This window comes from Vombatus ursinus, unplaced genomic scaffold (assembly GCF_900497805.2).
Source record: "Vombatus ursinus unplaced genomic scaffold, bare-nosed wombat genome assembly UNPS02014825.1, whole genome shotgun sequence".
Lineage (NCBI taxonomy): Eukaryota > Metazoa > Chordata > Mammalia > Diprotodontia > Vombatidae > Vombatus > Vombatus ursinus.
Genome location: NW_020954603.1, coordinates 11,811,742 through 11,835,863, shown reverse-complemented (window position 1 = coordinate 11,835,863; position 24,122 = coordinate 11,811,742). Strand labels below are relative to the sequence as shown.

Sequence of the window (24,122 nt, the reverse complement as noted above, 5' to 3'; positions counted from 1 at the left end):
TATTATAGTACAGCTACCATCATGAACAACTAAAAAAATGACAAAAGAGTCACCTTACTAAAAAAGTTTGTGGACAACTGCTTTAAGGTCTATTCCAGACATAACTTACAATCATGATACTGTGTATCCTTTGCTTTGTCTATCTATATTTACATATCATAAGTTCCTCTAGTGCACTGACTGTTTTTTGCCTCTTCTTGTATTCTCAGCTCTTGGCATGTTGGCTTGAGCATACTAAGAGCTTACCAAATATTTATGGGCTGATTAATGTGTGATGTAATATATATATGTATCATATATATGTATGTAATATATGTATAATATATGTAAATATATACATACAGACACAGATTCCATGTTACATATATGTATACACACATATACACACACTGATTTCATCAGCTTCTGGTGTGGAAACTCCCTTTCCCATTGCAGACCCACAACCATCTCTGCGATTTAGTAGAGAAGTTCTCTGGAAGTGCTTGAACACAAGATGCATTTTATAGGGTCGGAGTGGGATTTGAACCCAGGTCTTACTGATTCCAAGCCTAGCACTCTAGCCCGCGGCCGCTACGTAAAGTGACATCTGCCTAGCACCATCAAGTTTACAAAGCGTTTTTCATCCAGTATCTCCTGTGACCCTCACAATGACCCTCCAGGTAGATGCTACAGGTAGTCTAGCATCATATTCTCTTCTTTCTCCTAAACAATAGCGCCGAGAACCCCAGGCTAAGGACCTGCTGTATGTCATTTAGATAAATCCGAGGAGAATCCCCCTCCCCCACTGGGCAGGCGACCCGCCCCTTCCCGGGCACCCCAGCGGCGGCTCGTCGCCCACCCCTCTAGCGCCAGCCCTCGCCTCATCTCCCTGTCCGCCCCGCCCCCACCTGTTGTGGGGGAGGGGCACCGCCCGGGGAGAGCCCTGGAGTGACGTGAACACCGACTTCCCCTCGTCTCCTCCCCCTCAAACCCCGCCCATCCACGCGCATCTCCGCCAATCGCGGGCCGCGCTCCCTCGGTGACCTTTTCCGGCCCGCCAGGCTCCCGCCCCCCCACTGCCCGGCAGCCTCATTGTCGCGGGAGGCGCCTGAGGTGAGAGCGTCTTCGTCCCTAGTCTCAGTCTCCTCAGCCGCGGGAGTCGGAGCCGGAGCCGGAGCCGCCGCCGCCGCCGCTTTGGGTCCCCCGGCCCGAGGCGCCCGCCCGTCATGGACTACGATGAAGGTGAGCCCCCGGCAGCCCTTCGCCCCGACCCCGGGGAGCTCGCGCGGGGGGGCCTACCTGGCCGGGGCGCCTCAAGATGGCCGGGGCTGCTTGGGGGGGCTAGTGTGGCGCCCCGGGCCCGCCCCGCGCCTAGGCCTCGGCCCGCCCGGGAGAGGGGGTAGGGAGAATGGTGCGTAGGAGCAGGCGCGGCCGCCCCGACCTCTGGGGCCCACCCGGGGTCCGCCCCGACCCGGTCCTGCGGGCGCTTTGTTTTGCGAGGAGCGTCCGATTCCCGGGGGCCGGGGGCGACCCTTCTGTGGGCCCCGGACCCCTGGGGACGGACCCTTTCTCTGGAGCACGTCCTTAAATGCGGACTGTAAAACCCCGAGAATCACAAAGGAGACCAGCCCCACGGATCAAAACCTTAAAAAAGAAATGTTCACAGCCCCGCCCCCCCTTCCCAGGTTAAGGACCCCGCCCCCCGACATCCGCGCGCGCCCCCCTCCCCCGGCCCAGAGACGGGGCGATCTCCCCACACTCGCCTTCCTGCACAGTGGGGATATTTGAAATTCGCGATCAGCGTCCTGGGCTTCATTCCTTAAGTGAGTTGGCCAACCCGGATCATTTCCCAGCTTTTCTGTCTTATCCCAGATTTAGTGCTGGAAGCGACCTTAAAGTCGCCATCGATGGATTTATTAAGCTCCTTTTGTATGCCGGGTCTCGTGGATACCGAGACGAAACAGCCCCTGCCCTCCAAGGCGCTTCTAGCGGAGAAAAATAACGTGTATATATATAGGTACATAGAAAATATACACAGAGACCCAAGGTATCATTTTGGGGGTGGGGCACTGAGAGCTGGAAAGTCCTCCTTGGGTACAACCCCTTCAGGTCCATAATGGTGAATTATTCTGCAGACTGGAAGATACATCCTAAATGTTATCTTGCATGGTGCTTAAATGAGCAATGGTGTCCTAGTTTGAGGTGAGTTTTTCACTAATTTTCACTGTGTGAGATTTTAGAAGGTGCTTTATTATCCAAATTCCGGTAGTAGTGCCAAAGATATAAAAACTGTGATCTGTTTATGCCGTCTTGCAGGGTAGCCTTTGAAATTAAAGAATGTTGTAACAAGCTTTATTGCTAAAGTGGGCAGCGTCCTCTGGTTTTTTTCCTGGGATAATTTTCTTGACTATGTATGGATCTCTGTAATAAAGCCTGCTTTGGAGTCATTAGGTGTAGGACAGTCCTACTAATACTGCTCTGCATGATGGTACTGTGTGTGTTGATCAACTTGAAAAACAGCCTCTGGTCAGATTTTTCAGAACAGTTGAAAAAAAAAAAGTGCTCTTCACTGATAGACATGTTCACAGACAAAGCAGGTCATTGTTGATAGCCAAGGGGGTTAGTCTTACAAGGAAAGACATCATTTTAGTGTTATGTCCTTCTCACATCACCCAACCTTTAGACAAATTTCCCAGAAAAAGGGTATTGATATATTTGAATTTCCCTCAGTCTCACTGCCTGTCTTTTACTGCTTAAAAAAAATCAGCAAACGAAGGGCAGCCTGAGACAATTCACAAATTTCTTCGGATTCTCAGTCCCTGAACAATTACAAATTTGACCTTTTGTAATGGCTTTTCTAGGAGAAAAAAAAAATCTGCCCTCTAGTTGGTTATAAGAAAGAAAATGAAAAAATAATCTTTCCTGGTTTTATTTTGTATTGAAAGGGAAAAATAATTCAAAAAACTACCTTTTAATCCATCCTCTTTTGTTTGCATGCTTTAAATTAATAATAATAGGGTGTGTCTGGTAGTGCAATAGCATTGTGGTGAATCTTTCAGAAAGTAGTAATGTTATATAAAGTAGGCTTTTTGTGTAACTTATTTTGCCGAAAGAAATTCATTTGCTCTTTGTTGGCAAGGCTCTCTTGTTTAGGCTGTTGTATCAAGAATTACTTTGATACAGTTCCAAATGATGACAGCTAGAGGTGGTTAGAGTTAGGAGTAATTTTTAAAAAGTATTTTTCATGCTGCTGTTGGGAGATGGGCCTGAGACCAGTTGTAGTTTGAGTACCAAGTTAGGCTAAGTACCATTAAATGGTCAGTTTATTTTTGTAAATAGAACTGGAAGGGTCATCAGGAATCATCTATTCCATCTAACCCAAGAGGGTTAGTAACTTTTTTTGTGTCATGGACCGTTTTAGCAGTCTGGTAAAGCCTATGGCACTCATCTGCAGATGGTTTTTAATGCAGACAATAAAATAGAGAATTACGAAGGAAACCAATGATACTGAAATAGTTTTCAGAATATTAAAAGCAGAAGCTCAGAGACCCAAAGTCAAGGACCCCTGATCTACTCTGACCTCTTTTATTTGACAGACTAGGAAATGTAGAGAAGGATAAGCCAGAGATGGATAATGACTTGCTGCATATCTCATAGATACTAAGTAATAGGACCAGAATTTGAACTTTAGGTCTTTTGGCTCTATGTCCTGTGCTCTTTCCGCTGAGTCATGACAACCCATGAAACACTCTATAATTAAGTCTGATATATTAGAATTTTAGAGGTTGTGTTAGTTTGCCAAAGATATGATATGACCCAGGGTATACCCTAGCCTGGTGCCAAAGGACTGTTTTGTATTTGTGGATAAACTTGATATTCTTTAATGAATTTGTATTCATAAAACCAATGAGAGTGCTATTTCTTTGCTTTGAGAAGGGATGGAGTATTTTGTGAATTGTAGTTATGCTGTAGCTAGGTAGTGACATAATCTGTGTATCTTAAACAAAATCTTAGACTCCTTAGTAGAGTTTAAGTGAAAGAGAAAGTTAACTTGGAGGACATATGTTGTCAATTTTAAAATTGCTTTAATTCCAGACTACTTCCCTTTGTCACCCAGAAATACCTCTCTCTGCTGTCAGTTGGTATAGATCAGGTAATGAGATTAATTTTTGTGATGTTACATGCAATGTTTCCATTCAGTTCTACAAAATTTTACTGAGAGCTGCTCTGCAGGGTACTTGAAGGGGATACAAACCTCAATGAGAGAATCTGTAACCGCAAAGAGTATATAATACACTAATAGAATTAATATAATAAAAATCTCCCACTACTGGGGCAGGAAAAAAACAGTAATACCTTGCCAAAGCAAATGTAATTAACTGTTGGCTTACTTCCATCACACTTGTGTGCACAGTGAGCATTAGCTGCATCAAAGGTGTGTGTGTGTGCATGTGCACACATGGGCTTGCTCACAGAGATTTGCCTGCACACACTTGTGCTCCAGTATTACTAGGGAGAATGGAAGAGAAGATTTAAAATGGAAAGAGAAAATTTGCATTTAGGTCTTTCCTTTGTTGTTGACTCTCTTTGTGATCTCAGGCAAGTCCTGTAACTTTCTTGTCTGGAAAGCAGAAATTAAATTTGGGGTTCACATAGATTGTTTTTGTGTTTGAGTATTTCATAGGCAAGACAGGTTTCATTAGTGCAGGAAACTCCCTGAAGGGTAACTCATGGTCACTCTGAGCAACTTGTTTGCCGTGGTGGAATAACTAGTATGTTTCAGATGCACATCTTCCACACACAAGGCTAGCTAGTTCACTCATTAAATGATCCATATAAAAATGTATTACAGAGTGCTAGCATCCTACCCAGACACCCAACCATCAAGTAGTTATTAGTAACTTTTTTGGTGGGGGAAGTATGTAGTTTCTTCTTCTTTTTTTTTTTGAATACTGAACATATGGTTAATGAATACTCCATTTTTCCAAATCTAAATTTTGATTATACCTTCATAGTTTTTCTTTTTTTCTTTTTTTCTTTATTTTGAACTTAAATACCTAGAGACAAAAAGAGAATACTTCCATGTACCCTGCATTACAAAAAGAGGATTCGGTATTAAACCTTGAATTTCCATTTCACACTGTTCACTTACTTTGAAAAACTATGTAATAATTACTACACATTGTTTTCAAAGCTATCCTGCTTTTCTGTGCTTCCTTCTAAGTTTTCTTTTGTTCTCCGCTGTGGCTGTTTTATTTATTTTTTTCCCCTCCCTCCTTGCCTCACCCTAGAAAAGTCTCTCATTAGCCACAAATATGTATATGTATGTAAAACCATACTATGCATACTTCTTTTTATTAGTTCTTTCTGCCCCTCCATTGCCTTTTAGGTGACCTTGAAGTCCAGTTCTTTAGAGACGTTGTTCATCCATGCATTGGAGCCACATAGCACTACTGGAAGAATATTATTGTTATAAGTCTTTGTTTCAGAATTATTATTATTAAAGGCACTGTATAATTTTTCAAAGTCAATCCAGGGTGCTATCTTTCTTTCTTGTTAAGTTCTGGACCCATTTCATTGTTCCATTTGCATTTTAACTTGGGTTATATGGTTTATCCATCTAATTACACATTGACTGAAGTTAGGATTTTCAGCGTTGCTTTGTTTACTTGGTTGTTCCTGTGATTATGGATTGGGAAAAGCAATGTGATATAGTGTATAAGGACTGAACTTGGAGTCAAAAAAACCTGTGTTCTAATCCTGCCTTCTGTCCAAGTAGGTATGGCATAAATCACTGGGCAAATCACTTGCATTCAGTATATCTTATCTTTTCTGTAAAATGAAGTAACACTTGGTGGGTTTTTGTGAAGTTTTATGAGACAATGTATGTAAAAACCTTTGCAAACCCTTAAACCCTCTATAGTTAGGCTTTGCTGAGTCAGAGGGCTTGGCTGATCAGTTCGACCTTATACCAGATAGTAGTAGGAGATCATTATAGAAAATTCTTTTTCCTTTGGCCTCTGCATTTGACATCCTTCATGACAGTGCAGATATTTTTGACATCTTGTTTTATCCCTCATTTGATATAAATTATCAGAGCATCACTAAATTTATGTTATATTTCATTTTTCAGCTATTGTATGATTTTAACATGTGCATAGGAGACACCTTGCTAGAAATCTTTGAAACGGGATTTTGTTTTCCTAGATTAAATGTGTTTTTATAGTCAGTGAACAATAAGCACCAGTGAGATCTTGTAATTTTCTATTTCAGTCAATTGTGTTATTACAAAGATATGATTTGTTATAGAATATCATTTGTAAAAGCCTTCCTGTTCTAGTTTTATATCTTTATCGAGAATGTCCTTAATGCCTGTGTAGATTATTTTTTTGAAATTTTAGTAGAGATGGGAAAATAGATATAAAGGTCAGTAGTTAATATTTTCTTGGTTACCTAAGTTTTTTTCTAAGCTTTTGATATATCTCCTCCACTCCCTTTCAGTACTTTGAAATTTGATCCTCTAGTTCCCTGAAAACTGTCTTGCCTTCATTATGGGCCTCTACTCCATCTTTTTTTAATTTTCTTTAAAGATGTTGCTTATCATTCTTGGCCTCATATGATGTCAGTTACTATCGCCTCCCAGATATTTTCCTCTACAATGTTTTCATAACACTGCACTGTCCTGGTTCTCCTACCTGTCTGACTACTCCTTCTGAGTGACCTTTGCTTAATATTCATTCAGGTCATGACCCCTAACCATAGGTGTCCCCAAAGGCTGTATCTTGGGCCTTCTCTGTTCTGTACTATCTTACTTGGTGATTTCATTAGCTCCCATGAGTTCAATTATCATCTTTATTAAGATTAAGCTATAAATCTTAAAGTATAAACCTAAAGCATAGGTTTGAACACTCTCTCTGCCGAATGATCTTCAGTGGCTTACATTTACCTCCAGGATAAAGTATTATAAAATTCTCTTTTATCATTTAAAGCCCTTCACAAAGGGCCCACTTCCTACCTTTCCAGTCTTCAACTTTAATCCACTCTTGCGGTCTATAATCCAGCTAACTGTACTTGCCCTCTTGCTGTTCCTCCCACAGGAGTTTCTGATTCTAACCCCTATATCTTTACTTTTGAACTGACTGTTCCCTTTGTCTGGAATGTGCCTTTGTAGTACAATACACTCATTTCACACACAAGAGCACTAAAATCCAGGTTAAGTACCCCTCCCAAGGCCACAGTTTATAATCAGAAGAGCAGTGATTTGAAACCAGATCCTCTGATTTCAAATTTAATTCTGCTTAAACCTATCAAATTTAAAAATACTAAATAAACCGAACATATCCACTGACCCATTAATCACAATCTTTAAGCTCTACCTATAATGCAAGGCATGCTCTCCAACCAGACAGTGGAAGGGCATCTGTGGGGTGCCAGAAGGGTAAATGCTGGCCAAAAAAAAAATCTCCCAAAGGTGTCACTGATTCCAGAAATCCTACCATTATCAATTTTTTTTCTCGGGATTAAGCATTGCCTTATCCTCTTCAGAGTCCTCTTTTAAAATGCAAATGTTTCTACCCAGAGGTGAAGACAGAACATTCCAGACAAAGGAGAAAGTTTAAAGGTATAGATATAGAGGATAGACAGAATGTCATCACCTTGGGAAACAGACCTAATGGCATGACCTAATGGGTCAAAAGGTATACAGTTTTATAACTCTTTGGTCGTAATCCCACATTGCTCTGCAAAATGGTTAGATCAGTTCACAGTTCCACGAAAAGTGTATTAATGTCCCTATTTTTCCACATCTTCATCATTTGTCATTAAATCCCTTCTATCATTTTAGCCATTCTGATAGGTGTAAGATATCTCAAAATTGTTTTAATTTGCATTTTTCTAATCAGTAATGATTCAGAGCCTTTTTTCATATGAATATATATATATTATATATATATAGTTTTGATTTCTTTATTGAAAAACTACCTCTTCATATCCTTTGACCATTTATCATTTGAGGAATACCTCATATTCTTATAAATTTGACAAAGTTCTCTATATATTTGAGATATGAGACCTTTATCTGAGAAACCGTCTATGTAATTCCCTCCAATTTTCTTCTTTCATTCTTATCTTGTCTACTTTGGTTTTATTTGTAAAAAAAACTTTTTAATTTAATATAATCAAAATTATCCATTTTACTTCTCACAGTGCTCTGTCTTACTCATAAATTCTTCTGTCCAGCAGTCTGATAGGTGATATGTTCTATCTTCTTCTAGTTTCCTTATGGTATCTTTCTTTATGTCTAGGCCATCTATCCATTTTGACCCTGTCTTGGTAGATGGTATAAGATATTGGTCTACATCTAATTTCTGCCATGCTGCTTTTTAGTTTTTCCAGTGATTTTTTTTTTTTTTTTACCAAATAGCGTATTCTTATCCCCAAAGCTTAAATCTTTACATTTGTCAAACACAATGTTGCTATAATCATTTAATACTGTGTGTTATGTGTCTACCCTGTTCCACTGATCCACCTTTTATTTTTTAGCCAGTGCCAGATGGTTTTGATAATTAGTGCCTTATAATATAAAGATCTGGTACTACAACTTTTTTTTTCATTAATTCCTTTGATAATCTTGACCTTTTGTTCTTCCAAATGAATTTTATTATAATTTTTTTCTAGCTCAATAAAATAATGTCATTTTTATTATATTGGCTCTGCCCACCCATGAACAATTATTCACTAATTATTTAAATCTGACTTTATTTGTATAACAAATGTTAACTTTATTTGTATAACAAATGTTTTATAAATATGTTCATGTAGTTCCTGGGATTGTCTTGGCAGGTATAGTCCCAGGTATTTTATACAGTCTACAGTTATTTTAAATGCGGTATCTCTTACTATCTCCTTGCAGGGCTTTATTGGTGATATATAGAAATGCTGTTGATTTATGTGAGTTTATTTAATATCCTGCTACTTTGCTAAAATTATTTCAGCTAACTTTTTAATTGAATCGCTAGGATTTTCTGTCATTTTGTCTGCAAAAAGAGATAATTTTATTACCTCGTTGCCCATTCTGATTCCTTCAATTTCTTTTTCTTCTCATTGCTATTGCTAGCATTTCTAATATAATATTGAATAAGTTGGCAATAAATGGCATCCTTGTTTCACTCCTGTTCTTACTGGGAAGGCTTTTCGCTTATCCCTCTTACAAATAATGCTTGCTGATAGTTTTAGATAGCTGTTTCTTATCATTTTAAGGAAAAATCCATTTATACTTATGCTTTCAAGTGTTTTAAATAGGAATGAGTGTTGTATTTTGTCAAAAAAAATTTCTGCATCTATTGACATAATCATATGATTTTTGTTATCTTTTATTATTGATATCCATTATGTTCATAGTTTTCCTTATGTTAAACCATCCCCTGCATTCCTGTTATAAATCCCACTTGATCATCATGTATAATCTTTGTGAAATTTGTTCTAATCTCTTGGCTAGTATTTTATTTACAATTTTATATCCATATTCATTAATGAAATTAGTCTATAATTGTCATTCTGTTTTTGCTCTTCCTAGTTAAGGTATCAGTATAGTATTTGTTTCATAAAAGGAGTTTGGTAGGAGTTCTTTGCCTATTATTCCAAACAATTTATTTAGTATTGGAATTGATTGATCTTTAAATGTTAGGTAGAATTCACTTTTAAATCTATCTGGTCCTGATACTTTTTTCTTAGGAAGCTCATTTATGGCCTGTTCAGTATCTTTTTGTAAAATAGTATTATTTAGATCTTCTATTTCTTCTTCTGTTAATCTAGGCAGTTTATAGTTTTTTAAATATTCTTCCATTTCACTTAAATTCTTAAATCTGTTGGCACATAATTGAACAAAATAACTCCTAATAATTGCTTTGATTTCCTCTTCATTAGTGATATATTCACTTTCTTCTATTTTTTGTTTGTGTTGTTGTTGTTTTTGGTGAGGCAATTGGGGGTAAGTAACTTGCCCAGAGTCACACAGCTAGTAAGTGTTATGTGTCTGAGGCCGGATTTGAACTCAGATCCTCCTGACTCCAGGCTGGTGCTCTGTCCACTTAGCTGCCCCCATCTTCTTCATTTTTGATACTACGAATTTGCTTTTCTTCTCTCTCTTCCTCTCTGTCTCTGATCATATTAACCAATGCTTTATCTATTATTTTGTGTTGTTTTGTTTTTTCATAAAACCGACTTCTAAGTTATATTTATTAATTCAGTGGTTTTCTTACATTCAATTTTGTTAATTCACCTTTAATTTTAGGAATTTCAATTTGGTGTTTAATTGGGGATTTTTAATTTGTTATTTTTTTAGTTTTTTTAATTACTTGCCTAATTCATTGCTTTCTCTGTTTTATTGATGAAAGCATTTAAAGATGTAAATTTTCTTCTAATTACTGCTTTCGCAGTGTCCCATAGATTTTGATATGTTGTTTCATTATTATGATTGTCTTTAATAAAAGTATTTACTGTTTCTAGGACTTGTTCTTTAACCTACTCATTCTTTACGATTAGGTCAGTTTCCACTTAATTCTTAACCTCTGTTTTGATGGTCCCTTATTAAATATAATTTTTATTGTGTTATGATCTGAAAAGAATACTTTTAAAATTTCTGCTTTTATAATTGTAAATTTTTAATGCACTAATGTATGGTCAATATGTGTAAAGGTACCATTTACCACTGAGAAAAAGGTATATTTCTATCTATTCCCCTGCAATTCTCTCCAAATATCTTGATCATATCTAGATTATCTAAGATTCTATACATCTTATTGACTTCTTAATTATTTTTTGGTTAGATTTATCTAGCTCTGAGAGGGGAAAGGTTAAAACCTCCCCACTATTGCAGTTTTGCTATTTCCATCTGTAATTCATTTAGCTTTTCCTTTAAAAATTTGGATGCTATAGCATTTGGTGCATATAGATTTAGTGTTGATGTTACTTCATTATCTGGTATGTTTTATCCTGATGTTTCCCTGTTTACCTCTTTTAATTAAATCTGTTTTAGCTTTAACTTTGAGATTGTGGTTGCTATCCCTGCTTTTTTTTTTTTTGTTTTTTTTGCATAAACTAAAAGGGATAATAAATTATACTCTAGCTCTTTATTTTTGCTTTATGTCTATCTTTCATTTTTAAATGTGTTTCTTGTAAACAGCGTATGGTAAGATTATGGTTTTTAATCTATTCAGTCCATTTCCGTTTTGTAGGTAAGTTCATTCCATTCACATTCAGAGTTATGATTACTAGTTGTGCATTTCATTCCATCCTGTTTTTTGTCACTGTTTATACTTCTCTCCTCTTTTTTTATCCTGTCCTTCCTCAAATATCTAATTGACTTTTAAATGCTGCCTTCCTAATCTGCACCCCTTCTAAGAATCCCTCCCTTATCCTCTCTCCTTACCCTCCTATTCCTTAATTTTCCCATCCTTGTTAAGAGTCCCTCCCTTATCCTCTCCTGTTACCCTCCACTTTTTGATCTGCACACCCTTCCAAAAGTCCCTCCCTTTTCCTATCCCTGTACTCTCCTATTTCTCTGTAAGTAAGAGGACTTTTCTACCTCTCTTGATGTATGTTATTCCCTCCTTAACCCAGGTCTGATGAGAACAAGATTCCAGCACTATAAGCCCCCCACCCCCTACTGCCTCCATTATAGTAGTTCTTCTGTTCACATCTCATTAGTATGAGATAATTACTCTATTTTATCTCTCTCTACCCAATTTTATTTTTAAAATTCATCCCATCATATGCAACTCCATAACATTCTTAAGAGTTGGAGATAACATTTTCTCATGTAAGAATAAACATGTTGACCTTATTAAATCCATTATAATTGGTCTGTAATGTTTACTTTCTTATGTTTCTCCTGAATCTAGTAGGTCAGATCGTCCATTTAGTTCTGGGCTTTTCTTTACAAATACCTGAGAGTCTTTTAGTTCATTAAATATCCACTTTTCCCCCATTCAGGATTACACACAGCTTTGTTGGGTAAGTTATTCTTGGTTGCACGCTCATCTCCTTTGCTGTTTGGAATATAATATTTTATGTACTTCAGTGTTTTAATGTGAAAGCTTCTAAGTCTAATGTTATCCTGACTATAGTTCCACGATATTTAAATTGTTTTTTCCTAATTGCTTGTAGTGTTTTCTCCTTGACCAGGGAGTTTGATAGCTGTGATGTTCCTGTGAATTTCATCTTGGGATCTCTTTCAGGTTTCTGTTTTACCCTCTCGTTTTAAAACTAATGGGCAATTTTCCTTAATACTATCTTGAAGTATAGTGTCTAGACTCTTTTTATCATAACTTTCAGGTAGTCCAACAATTCTTATATTGTCTCTTCTCAATCTATTCTTTAGGTCAGTTTTTCTAAGGTAATGTTTCACATTCTCTATTCTGTTTTTTCATTCTTTTGATTTTGTTTTATTATTTCTTGGTGTCTTATGAAGTCATTAGCTTCCCCATGCCCAATTCTAATTTTTAAGGAGTTATTTTCTTCCTAAAGTTTTTCAGTTTTTTATTCTCTTTCTAATTGGTTGAACTTCTATTCATAATTTTCTTATTTTTTTCTCTAATTTTTCCTTAACCTTTCTTATTTGATTTTTAAAGTCCTTTTTAAGTTCCTTCATAAACTGTTTTTGGGCTTGTGACCTTTTTTCCTTGAGATAGATATAGTTGTTTTAACTTCACTATCTGCTGTGTTTGAACTCAGATCTTCTCTATCACCATAGTAGCTATCTATGGTTGGCTTCTTTCTCTTTTGCTTATTTGTGTTTTTATTGTTTTTTTGTTTTTTTTAGCAGCTTATTTCTTGTCTTTTAACTTTGTGTTAAAGTAAGGCGCTAGTCCCTAGATGTGGGGGACAACATCTCAGAATTCAGTGGAGTTTTTGTTTGTTTTTTTGCTGTTGTTTTCTGAACTCTATCTAGGGGCCTGACATCAGGTACCTCTCTGCCCCTGAGCCAGGACCTGGGCCCCCAGCAGCGCTGTCACTGCAAATGCTCTTTTTCCCTGCTGTCCTTTCTGCATCTGCAAGCTTTAGCTCACATCTCTGCCCTCTGTGACCACACTCACCTGTGTGCTTGCTCCTCCTCTCCCAAAGCCATATCTCCGGACTGCGTCTGGTCAGCACACCTGGGCCCAGTGTCCAAAACCAGTGGAGGGCCCTGCAGTCTACTCCTAATCAGTTGTCTGACCCCTGCACTATCCATGAGGCAAAAGTTCTGAAGCTGAGGCTTTCCTAATGTCCTCCCAAAGTTGTCTCAGGCAGACAACTGCTTTATCTCGACTTTTAATTATTTCTGCTACTCAAAAGTTTATTTTGAGGCATTGTTTTTTATTGTCTGTGGGGGAATTTAGGAGAGCCAAGTGATTTCCTGTTTTATTCCACCATCTTCCCAGAATTCCTCACAATTGTGTTTTAATCTGGTTCTGGCCACACTACCTGTGTTGGACACCTCCTCTAGTCATTATGCCACATTGTCTGAATCAAAAAAGGACAGGTTTAGGGTAGTTACGATAAGATATGCTGGAGAATATTATTTTGTCCTAAGCAGAAGTTCTATAACAGTACCTTGAAAACAGATGCAGGTAGTTTAAAGTGGAAACTAGAAAATACTATGTAAACTTGAGTTGGTCTGTCTGTTGCAGTCCTACTTGTTTCTAAAACACCCTCCTCCCATCCTGAACCTACTGGAGCTAATTCCAAAGATATTCTTTGAAGTGAAATGTAGAACTTTTTTAGGGGAAAAAAAGGATTTTTTTTTTTGCAGAGACAGTTTTGAATAATTAGAATTTAAGGTTTATAATAGGATTTTTTTTTCCCACCGAAAACCCTATGTATTTGTCTTGTTTGTACCACTCTCTAGTAGGAGAAAATTATAAAACGTATTTTAGGCAGTGACTAATCTCTTTTACATTTGAAGTATATGAAGCTAAAAGTTGTGTATTGGTTTTATTTTTCAATTTTTAAATGTAGTTATAATTTAAATAGTGATTTCAAGCATTGTATCTTATCCATTATACCTCCTCTCAGGGAAGGGGGTGGGTTTAGGTAGGATTCTAGTCTCATACTCTTTGGAACATCCAGTTTAGATCGTCATCCTCACCATCATCATCATCATCATCATCATCATCACCACCACCACTAACATTTATATAGTTCTGTGTGCCAGACACTGTGCTGTGCCCTTTACAATTATTATCTCATTTAATCTAAATAACAACCCTGGGAGGTAGGTGCTATTATTATAACCACATTTTACAAATGAGGAAATTGAGGTAAATAGAGGTGAAGTGACTTGCCCAGGGTCACACAACTAGTAAGTTTCTGAGACTGGATTTGAATTCAGATGTTCCTGATGTCAGGCCTGGCCCTCTATCCACTGTTCCACCCAGCTACCTCAAATTATGGTCAGGGAACTTCTGGGAGGCCCTGACATTGTTTCAGGGGTTTCACGAGGTCAAAATTATTTTTGTAATAACGATGAGACATTTTAATTTCTAATGTAGTAAATGATGATATAACACACATAAACAAAGTTCTTTGGGAGTCCTCAGTAATTCTTACGATTGTAAACGGGGTCCTCAGACCAAAAAGTTTGTAAATTGTTGCTCCAGTTTATTGTAGAATCTTATTAAGATACTACGTTGCTAGGAATCCCATTCTCAATCTTCAGCCTAGAGATAATAGATGGTGGAAGTTGTAACTTGGCTAAAAGGAGGTTTTCAGGATATTTGATTTTTAACAGTTTGAATTGTTTTGAGCAAACCATAAGGTAAAGAAAAAGCATAGTACTTGGCATAGTCAGTTTCTTTTATAAATAGATAAATTGTTTAGGAAAATCTGATAGAGCTATTTTTCTTTGTGTAATTTATTGTTTTAAAAACATTGAATCTGGTTCAGTTAATGTGCTGAAACAATTGCTGTTTTTTACTACCTGTGGTTTTTTTGTTTTAAAGAGTCCACATTGCTAGAGAGAGCTGTATATGATGAGTATTGTTTTTCTTTGTTGCTTATCAGCAAGCTGGGGCTGAGCTGTACACTTTTAATTTTTGAAATTTATAAGCACAATAATGAGCTGTAGGGTCAGATGTAAAGGTCAGCTCATTTTATGCCGGTCTTGAGTTTGTTTCAGAGTGCTAGAGACAAACTCTTGGCTTTAGAGTGAGCAGTACTGACTTTTTTTTTCTTTTTTTTCCTCTCTTTTAGGAATAGATCGGGATTATGGCCATGGATTTTATGGAGGTCTGACATTTAAAGTTATTTATCTAAAAATTCTTCATTTGAGTGCCAGTAAAGGTGTGCTTAATGTAGTTTCTTTTCTATTTTTATAGGGATGGATCGTGACTATGGTCATGGCTCCTATGGGGGTCCAAGGTCCATGGACTCCTACCTAAACCAGTCATATGACATGGACAGTCATAGTGGTGGTGGTGGTGGCGGTGGTGGTGGTGGTAGCAGGTAAATCACTTAATCACTTGACCAAATGATTCAGCAACTTAATTTAAGATTCAGAATAAATTCTTTTAACTTAAATGTTCCTTAGGTATATTATCTGATACTTGTTGTCAACAAAGTGGAATTAAGTTGAAAACTTATTAGAATACCTAAAAGGTGTGATGAGTAAAAAATATAACTGACAAATATATTCTATGTTTCTGGGAAATACTAAATAACTAAAAATAAAATAGGAATATTTATAAAATATTTTAATGTTTTTCTGAAGTAGAACTTAATTTTAACCATTGTCTCCTCATCAAACCAAGTGCCACAGTCAGCTGTGATCAAAGATAACTGATCTATTTGTTACTGGCATTAATATTTTTTGAAGCTTGGTTATTAATTATTTTTTCAGTCTAGTATAAGTAGGAGTGGTTGGGAAACAGCAAAGCATTTTTCAGTAGGATGATTTTAAGTCAGTTTGTTTAGTAGTATTCCATATCTAAGGAACATTTAAGATAGCTATTCGTATTCTTTTAGCTTTAATGTATAATTACAAGAGTATATTGTAATGTTAAACTTTTTCTTTCTTTAAATTATATCCAGCCTATTTTATTAGCCGGTACTGTTACATGAAAAACACATAAGCTCCAGCATAGTAGCATATAAATAAGATTGTAAATACTATAATCTTGCTTATTTTTAATTTAGGTACAGGTATTTATATTTAAATGTTGCTACTATGTAAGACTTAAACTTTAGTTGACCACTTGCAAGGTTTAGGTTAGTCACATTCTCAAAAAAATGGATCTGCTGTCCCTTAAGGCACAAAGAATCCTATTGTGTATAAGTAAAAGTAGGTGGGAGGAAAGGGAAACTGGTGTCCTCATTCCCAAATTGTAGGGTCTGGGTTCTTCAGCAGTGGCCTGGGTTGGCACTCACTTTCCCCCGATGCTTAATGTGTGCTTCCTCTTAGTGTCTGACAGTTGTCACTTCTGTTTGAGGGGAAAATCTATACTTTTTTGTACTTGCTGGGTTTCTGAAGTAAAGAGTACCTTCCATTAAGTAATCTGTAAATGATTGAAATAATGTAACAAGCTTTAATGTTTTAAAATGTCTGTGATTACCATATTGCATTGAAAATGTGCATAGACTATCTCTGTAGACATTTTTGTGTTGTTTTTGCGTGTAACTTGGGGCTTTTCTTCACAAAACTAACTTCTGAATAAAATATCAAGCAGTACTTGTAAATCATGTTTCTAATAAAAATATTGGCAATTAGTTTGTATAAATATGAGTGATTTGTAAGTCTAGATTTGTATAATGAAAAAGGGGCTTTTTTGGGGGGGGTTATTTCTGTTGAATTTCTCTTCTTTAAAAACAGAAGAGATTATGTGCTCCTTTCCTTAGGACAGTTTCAGGGGATTGTAATTTTTTTTTTTTTGTTTTGTCCAGAAAATTATTTTTTAAAGTAATTGATGCTATGTACTGTCATCATTAACAATATATAGCATTTCCCATCTGCCTTGAAATTTCCTAGGTAGAAGAGGCAGCTAGGTGGTGCAGTGGATAGAGCACCGGCCCTGAAGTCAGGAGGACCTGAGTTCAAAATCAGCCTCAGACCAAACACTTGACACTTACTAGCTGTGTGACTCTAGGCAAGCCATTTAACCCCCCCCGCCCAAAAAAGAAACAAAGAAATTTCCTAGGTAGAGGGCATGTATTGGAGATAGATGTCATTTTTCAGTCCTGTATCATGTGCCTTAATCCTTTTGAATTTATTAGACTTAGTAGTCTTCAAGTGGGAAGAGGCTGAGGATTGATTATTGACCTTGACCTCAAAGATTGGCAGATTGTTACAATTTGTTAAGAGGGATAGCATACACAATTTTAGACTGCTTCAGAGGTAATCAAATAGTTTGGTGACATAGACTTTTGGCATGCATAAGGTTCAGTTCTGTTTCTAAATAGCCTATGTCTGCGTAGCCCAGGATAGTTTCCCAATTGCAAATTCAGGTGTTGTAAATGCTGTGTATGTTTCAATGTTAGGTGTGAGTTCAAAGAAGAAAGAATTAACTGAGTATCTGGTGAACTTTTGCAGGTGACTTTTTTTATTTCTTGAGACTAGGGCTGGGCTTAAGTAATGACAGGAAAACATTTTCTTTTGAATAGAAAAGCCACTGAGAAGTAGATGCATCAAATTAAGGCTTCTTAAACTTGACTCTTCGAAATTGGCTCAGATAGCTTTCTATCTGGTCATGTGCCCAATTGCCCAGCCCTAATCGTGTTGAAACAAAACCAGAATTGTACAAATCAGTATAGCATAACTGAATTTTAGTTGATAAATGTCAACTGATAATTTGTCTTTTGAAATGTCTAATATTAGTAAGCTTATCTTTTTTTTTTCCCTCACTGTGCAACTTTTCCAGGTTTGGACCTTATGAGTCTTACGACTCCGGGTCTTCTCTGGGTGGGCGAGATCTGTACAGATCTGGCTATGATTTTAATGAACCCGAACAAAGCCGCTTCGGAGGTAGTTATGGTGGTCGATTTGACAGCTCCTACCGGAATAGCCTTGACTCTTTCGGAGGTAGAAACCAGGGCGGGTCTAGCTGGGAAGCACCTTACTCCCGTTCAAAATTGAGGCCTGGGTTTATGGAGGACAGAGGAAGAGAGAATTACTCTTCCTTCAGCAGTTCTTCTTCACCCCATATGCAGCCTGCACCTGTAGGCTCTCGGGGGAGAGGAACGCCTGCTTATCCTGAAAGTACGTTTGGAAGCAGAAACTATGATGCTTTTGGAGGACCATCAACAGGCAGAGGCCGAGGCCGAGGAGTAAGTACAACAGAATCTTTTCAGATTCTTTTTGCTAGTCACTCTTTTAAACCCTTTCCAGACCATAGTTTTGACATGGATCACGCACTGTTTTCATCTCCCTGTACTTTGACCAAGCTCAGGCTGAGTTGTAAACAAGTTCTTAAGGTGACCAAGTGTGTTTGAAAATGAATGGCATTAGGAGAGGAGTGATTCATAAAGCTTTGCCAAATCCTTTTATTGGAAAGGTGAGGATGATACAGGTTTGGTCTAAAAGGGGTTAAAAGGAGTTGCATTTTCCTTGTAAACGCGAGCATTTTTGCTGGTGTGATATTCTTGGATTATTGTAAAGGGTAACTCTGAAAACTTTTAAGGTTTTGAGTCAGGTTAAAGGTGCAATGTATGACCCAAAAAAGTTTTGCTGATAAGCTCTGGCAAGCATAATTCTCAACACATTCCACATTAAACAATAAAGACTAAAAGTTGGAAGCATTTCATTTTTGCTTAATCATATTTCTACAGTGGGGTGGGGTGGGGTTGGGATGTTTGGAGAAGATATGTAAAATGGGTTGTATGATATAGTTGTTTGTTCAGTTTTAATTCTTTAATGCAGTCTCTTACTACATGTGTCATTGGTCGATTTCCCTCATATAACTAGTTTTACCACTGAGGATTAGTATCTTATGTACAGGTAGTTTAATGTTCTGATTGCCTTAATGTGATCTTTTTATAATAAATAATATGTTTTGTGTAACAACATTTAAATGGGTATTTTTACTAGGTTTCTTAATTGTTTAATTTTAAAATATGTAATTTAAAAGTTATTTATTATTTATACATGTATTTATAAGTAACTTAATTGACAAGAAATTTTTTTATAGTAAGTATGTAGATTTGGGAGTTATAATGTAGCTTGGTCTTATAAGAATATTATATCTGTCATTGTTTTAATTAAAGAAATGGATTTTTAAAAAGTCAAATGCTTTTTTTTTTTGTAAAGGAAAACAATTTTGAGCAAATATATAAAAAAGGACATGTTTTTTGATTAATAGCCAATGGTACTTCAATATAACTTGGTGTCCTTATGTAGAAAATTTGCATTTATAGCAGTTAACTATTATATAAAATGCATTGCACCTTTAATGGATAATTATTGAAAGTTTCTTTTTATGGTGAACCTGTAAGTCGTCTTAGAAACTTTGTTTAGTTGTTAATTAGGTTAGATATAGTTCACATGCATAACATGCAATTGTAAACAGTCTAGCTCTGTTTCATGTACCATTACATTTTGTAAATAAGAGAAATTGAAAATAGTTGGGATTTTAGATGTTAGATTTGAAAAATGAAAGTCATTAACTTTATAAAACTTGTGTTGAAAATTATAGAACATGAAAAATATTTTTTGGACTGTTTGGTTTCCTGTTTTATTTTAAATAGATTTTTTGGTGGGATTTCATTTAAAAAAAAATCAGTTTTGTTTTCATGGCAGTAAAACAGATATTTCTGCTCTTTGGATTCACCAGTCTAGTCTGAATGGGCTTTTCTTTCTTCTCTTCTTTTGATGAATTAAATAAACCAATAAGATTTTCCTTTTTTCCTCCATAGCACTTGTACAGTTCCCATTGGTTTCTTCTCTTCAGATTACTCCTGTGCTTTTATTTGAAGGGTATAGTTGTTTAAATAAAACTCTGTGAGGTATTTGGCCTCTGGGGGTTTGGTAGTGGCTAGAGAAGAGGAAGGAAAAGGAAGAAAAAGGTAGTTGCACTTGTGTTCATCTACAAGCTTTTTTTTTACATGATACTACAGTTAAGAATCTGTTTTCCAGGTGAGGAATGCTCAAAGAGTAGATGAGATGTGATTATTACTCTTTACTCATTGCTGGATTTGGAGGATAATAAATGATCCTACTTTAAGTCTGTGTGATACTGGGCAGATCTCTTAATCTTTTTGGACCTCAGTCTTCTAATCTGTAAAAAGGGAGATGGGGAGTAGGGTTGGGGTGAACTAGATGGTGTCTGAGTTCCCTTTCACCTCTGGATCTTTATCCTATGAAAATTCTAATGGATTTTAACACCTTTTTTTCTTTCATAAAGTTACAAATACAAGCACCTTTTCTGCTTAGTTAAAGGCAGAGTTTTAGCAAAGCAGAGATTCACTGTGAGTTATTTTCTTGAGATACTTCAATTGGGAACTCTGAAGAGGAGTTGTCAGAGAGAGTTGTACAAGTTTTTGCCTTTTGATAGGCATGTTCATGATCTGGAGTAATCATTATGAATTTCAGAAATCCAATGTATAGGTAGGAAATACCCATATTTGTTCTACTGGTGGTGAAAATATATACTGATTCATTGAATGTTTTTCCTGGGTGCTGCATATGTCAGAATATTCATTCTGGGGAATTTTCAGGAGTAAACAAAAGAATAGGAAATGTGTAACTTGTTTATGAACTGATATTTTTATATTTGGTAATTTCCTAATAATTATTGATTTCACAAATTTACAGCATATGGGCGATTTTGGAGGCAAGCGCAAACCTGGAATTGTTGTAGACTATCATAACAAGCCCAGTAATGTAGCAGTTGCTGCAAGAGGAATCAAGAGAAAATTGATGCAGCCATCTAATAAGCCTGGAGGGACGTTTATCAAGAAACTCAAACTGACAAAAGTGATTGAGAAGATAAACCAGAAGAAATCACCTAGTAAGTAGTAAAGTGAACTTATCACTTAGGTGTTTTTATTTTTAGAAGAGGTTTTTTTTTTGTTTGTTTGTTTGGTTTTTTTTTTTTTTTATGCTTTCTGACTTGTATTGCACAAAAGTTTTATGTAAAAAATTGTATTGATTGTCTCATATTCAGGACTGATTGTGTTGAAAATTAACTCTTAAAATTGACAAATCTAAAAGGTTTTCAGAAAATTATGACAGTTATTGAATCGCTCTCACTGTCTCTTCCAAACTGAAATCAAGTCATTAGTTATTATTCTTTGGGTCTAACCATTTACCCAGTTCTGACAACAATTAATTGTAACTTTAAGAAAATTTAAACTTTATTTTATTTTTACAGTCTGCATTTTCTCTTTTTCTATATCCCCCCATAATGAGAAAACAAGAAAAGCAGAACCTTTTACAAACATATAATATTAAGCAGAACACAATCCCATATTGACTGTGTAAAAAAAAAAACAAAAAAACTCATACATTTATGGTTGTCATGTGTGTATGTAAAAATTATGTTTGTACGTTATATATGTATGTGTGTATATACAGATGTATGTATGTATAAAATTTGCTTCAGTCTACCCTCTGCTCCCATCAGCTCTCCCTCAGGAGATAACCAGCATGTTTCATCATGAGTCTTCTTGAATTGTGGTTGGTCATTGCATTGATCAGAGTTCCTAAGTCTTTCAGAGTTCTTTGTCTTTATAATATTGTTGTTATTATATAAATCCTTTTCCTAGTTCTGCTCACTTCACTTTGTATCAGTCCATAAAAGTCTTCCCAGGTTTCTCTAAGACTATCCTTTTCATCATTCTTATACCACCTTCTTCATCATTCTTTCACCAAAATAGATTCTTCCCTCTTCATATATCATAACTTGTTCAGTCATTCCCCAATTGGTGGGCACCTTCTCAAGTTCCAGTTCTTTGTCACCATAAAAAGAGCTGCTTTAACATTTTTGTGCATATTTTTTTTCCTTTTCCTCTTTCTTTGATCTCTTTGGGGTAAACATCTAGCAGCAGTGTCATTGATCAAAGGGTTTGCACAATTTTATATAGCTCTTTAGTTCCAAATTGCTTTCTAGAGTGGCTGGACCAGCTTCTCCGTCATTTGTGATTTTCCTTTTCTGTCAACTTTGCTAGTCTGATGGGTGTGAGGCAGTTGTAATTTATATTTCTCTTATTATTAGTGATTCAACTAATTGTAATTTCTTCTAGCTACATCTCTTCATCTTTGAAGAATAACATAAGAGAGTTTTTGAAAGGCTTTGCCAGAATTTTTAAGGAAACTATTAGCCTACAGCATTCTTTATTCTCCTTGTCAGAAAAGGAAAAGAGATTACAGTGGAGTCATATCTTGCTTGTGCTAAAGTATGTGCTGAAGTAGTTTTTAAGGCAGAAACCCTACAGTCAAAATTATCCTGGAAAATCCTTTCAGTCACTCATGTAGTATAGTATACTATCTTTTAAATAGCTGTAGCTCAAAAGGTTTTCTTTCGTAAGTGCTTGCACTCTTTAAAGGAAAGGAATCTTTATTAGAGTGCAGATGGATCTGAAATGATTGATTATGGAAATGACCATAAATTTAATTTATTACTTCCCAGGATTAGAGTTTTTACTCTAATAGCACAGAGAAATGCCCACATTTTGAGAAGTAGTTAGCAGGTGATACTGGCTGAGGGAATAGAAGACTCACATGGCTGGTGGAATCACCTGGGCTATTTAAATTGTCATCTGTCTGTCTCTCAGAAATATAAGCATATGACTTATTTTTGATGAATTTGATTCATGCTTGTTCTTTGGGATTGCTTCTTCCTTGTCTAGAGGTTCACTCTTCATCGTTTTAGTGATACATCCTGGCATTTTAGCAGAAATTGAAGTCCAGCTCACCAGCCTGTTTGCAGAATCCACTCTGTTCTCCTCTGTGAAAATTTTCTCTCTTCCCATGTTGGACACTTCTCCCATTCTGTGCAGTTCTTTAGCAATCACTGACAATGATTCTGCAATTACACCTGCTAGATTTTAGTATCTGGGTACGTAGTTCATTGATCAGCTTTCCTTCTTGAACTTAAGATTGGCTACGTGTTCTCTTCCCCTCTCTCTGTTGGATACCAGCTCCCTGCTAGCCATTTTGTTCTTTGCACTCCAGTCCAAAGGTTGTTCTTCTGGGCAGAGAAAATAGAAGCAAAGCAAGTTGAGTAGCTCTTCCCTCTCTGCTTCTTCATCCTGTATCCCCTGGACAGCCAATTTTTTTACCTTCTTTGATCTTCCACTCTGATTCAGTAGTTAAATGTTGTCCTTTAATTTCCTTCTGTTCTCCTCACTCCAAGATCTTCATCAGCTTCAGGACATTCTGAAGCTTTAGTGTTCCTTACATTATTCTCTTAAGATGCTGCCACATTTTTGTCTTTACCTGTCTAGCCCATTAAAAAATCTAAGTTTGTCGAGGAGGTTCCCTGAGCATTCATATTTGTCTCTTTAGCAACTCCCATCTTTTTCTATTGGGAATTATTTCCTCCTCACAGTGACATTCATGAGATCTTCCTGTTCTTTTTAGAGGCAACTTGTGGCTCATGCATAGAGAGCTGGGTCTTGGGTCAGAAAAACTCAAGTTCACATCTGGCCCCAGACACTTACTAGATGTGTCACTCTGGATAAGTCAGTTCACGAGTTCCCTCAACTGAAAAGTGGTGATAGTAATAGTATCTGTCTCAACAAGGTTGTTGTGAAGAGCTTTGTAAAAGCACTTAGCACAGTGCCCAGCATGTAGTACGCACTTTATACGTTCTTACTCCTTTTCCTTCCCTTCTCCTATGGGCTGACATCCCCTCTGGGATTTTAAATTATGGGATCCTACTTGTTTTATTTCTGAACTCTTTGAAGTATGTCTTTCCAGATTTGGCATGTATGTCAGACTCTGTCTGGCTTTTCTCTCCTCTGTTACATGAGCCTTGAGTCCATGCCATGTGGAGCAGCTGGAGGATCTGAGGTTGGTTAGCCTGGAGGAGAGAAAACTTAGGGTGAGGGGAGTTACGGGGAAATGACAGTTGTGTTGAAGTATTTGAAGGGCTGCCATGTGGATCATGTCACCCCCCAAATTAATAAACTTCAGTAGCTTCCTGTTGCCTCCAGGAAGAAGTACAAAATGCTCA

At 36.8% G+C, this 24,122-nt stretch overlaps 1 protein-coding gene across 5 annotated transcripts in view; it reads left to right on the top strand.

The window, feature by feature from the left end:
- Positions 1 to 1,156: 1,156 nt before the first annotated feature.
- The window catches only part of LOC114024949 (DBIRD complex subunit ZNF326-like), a 38,202-nt gene continuing 15,236 nt past the window's right edge, over positions 1,157 to 24,122 (top strand). For all 5 annotated transcript variants that reach the window (XR_003566974.1, XR_003566973.1, XM_027838247.1 and 2 more), the window contains exons 1-5: positions 1,157 to 1,221; positions 15,211 to 15,246; positions 15,336 to 15,462; positions 17,871 to 18,276; positions 20,759 to 20,954. Coding sequence is in view for 3 of the 5 variants with exons in the window: in XM_027838247.1 (XP_027694048.1) it covers positions 1,206 to 1,221; positions 15,211 to 15,246; positions 15,336 to 15,462; positions 17,871 to 18,276; positions 20,759 to 20,954 (781 nt within the window). In the remaining 2 variants the exon portion in view is untranslated. The remainder of the gene's footprint in view (positions 1,222 to 15,210; positions 15,247 to 15,335; positions 15,463 to 17,870; positions 18,277 to 20,758; positions 20,955 to 24,122) is intronic.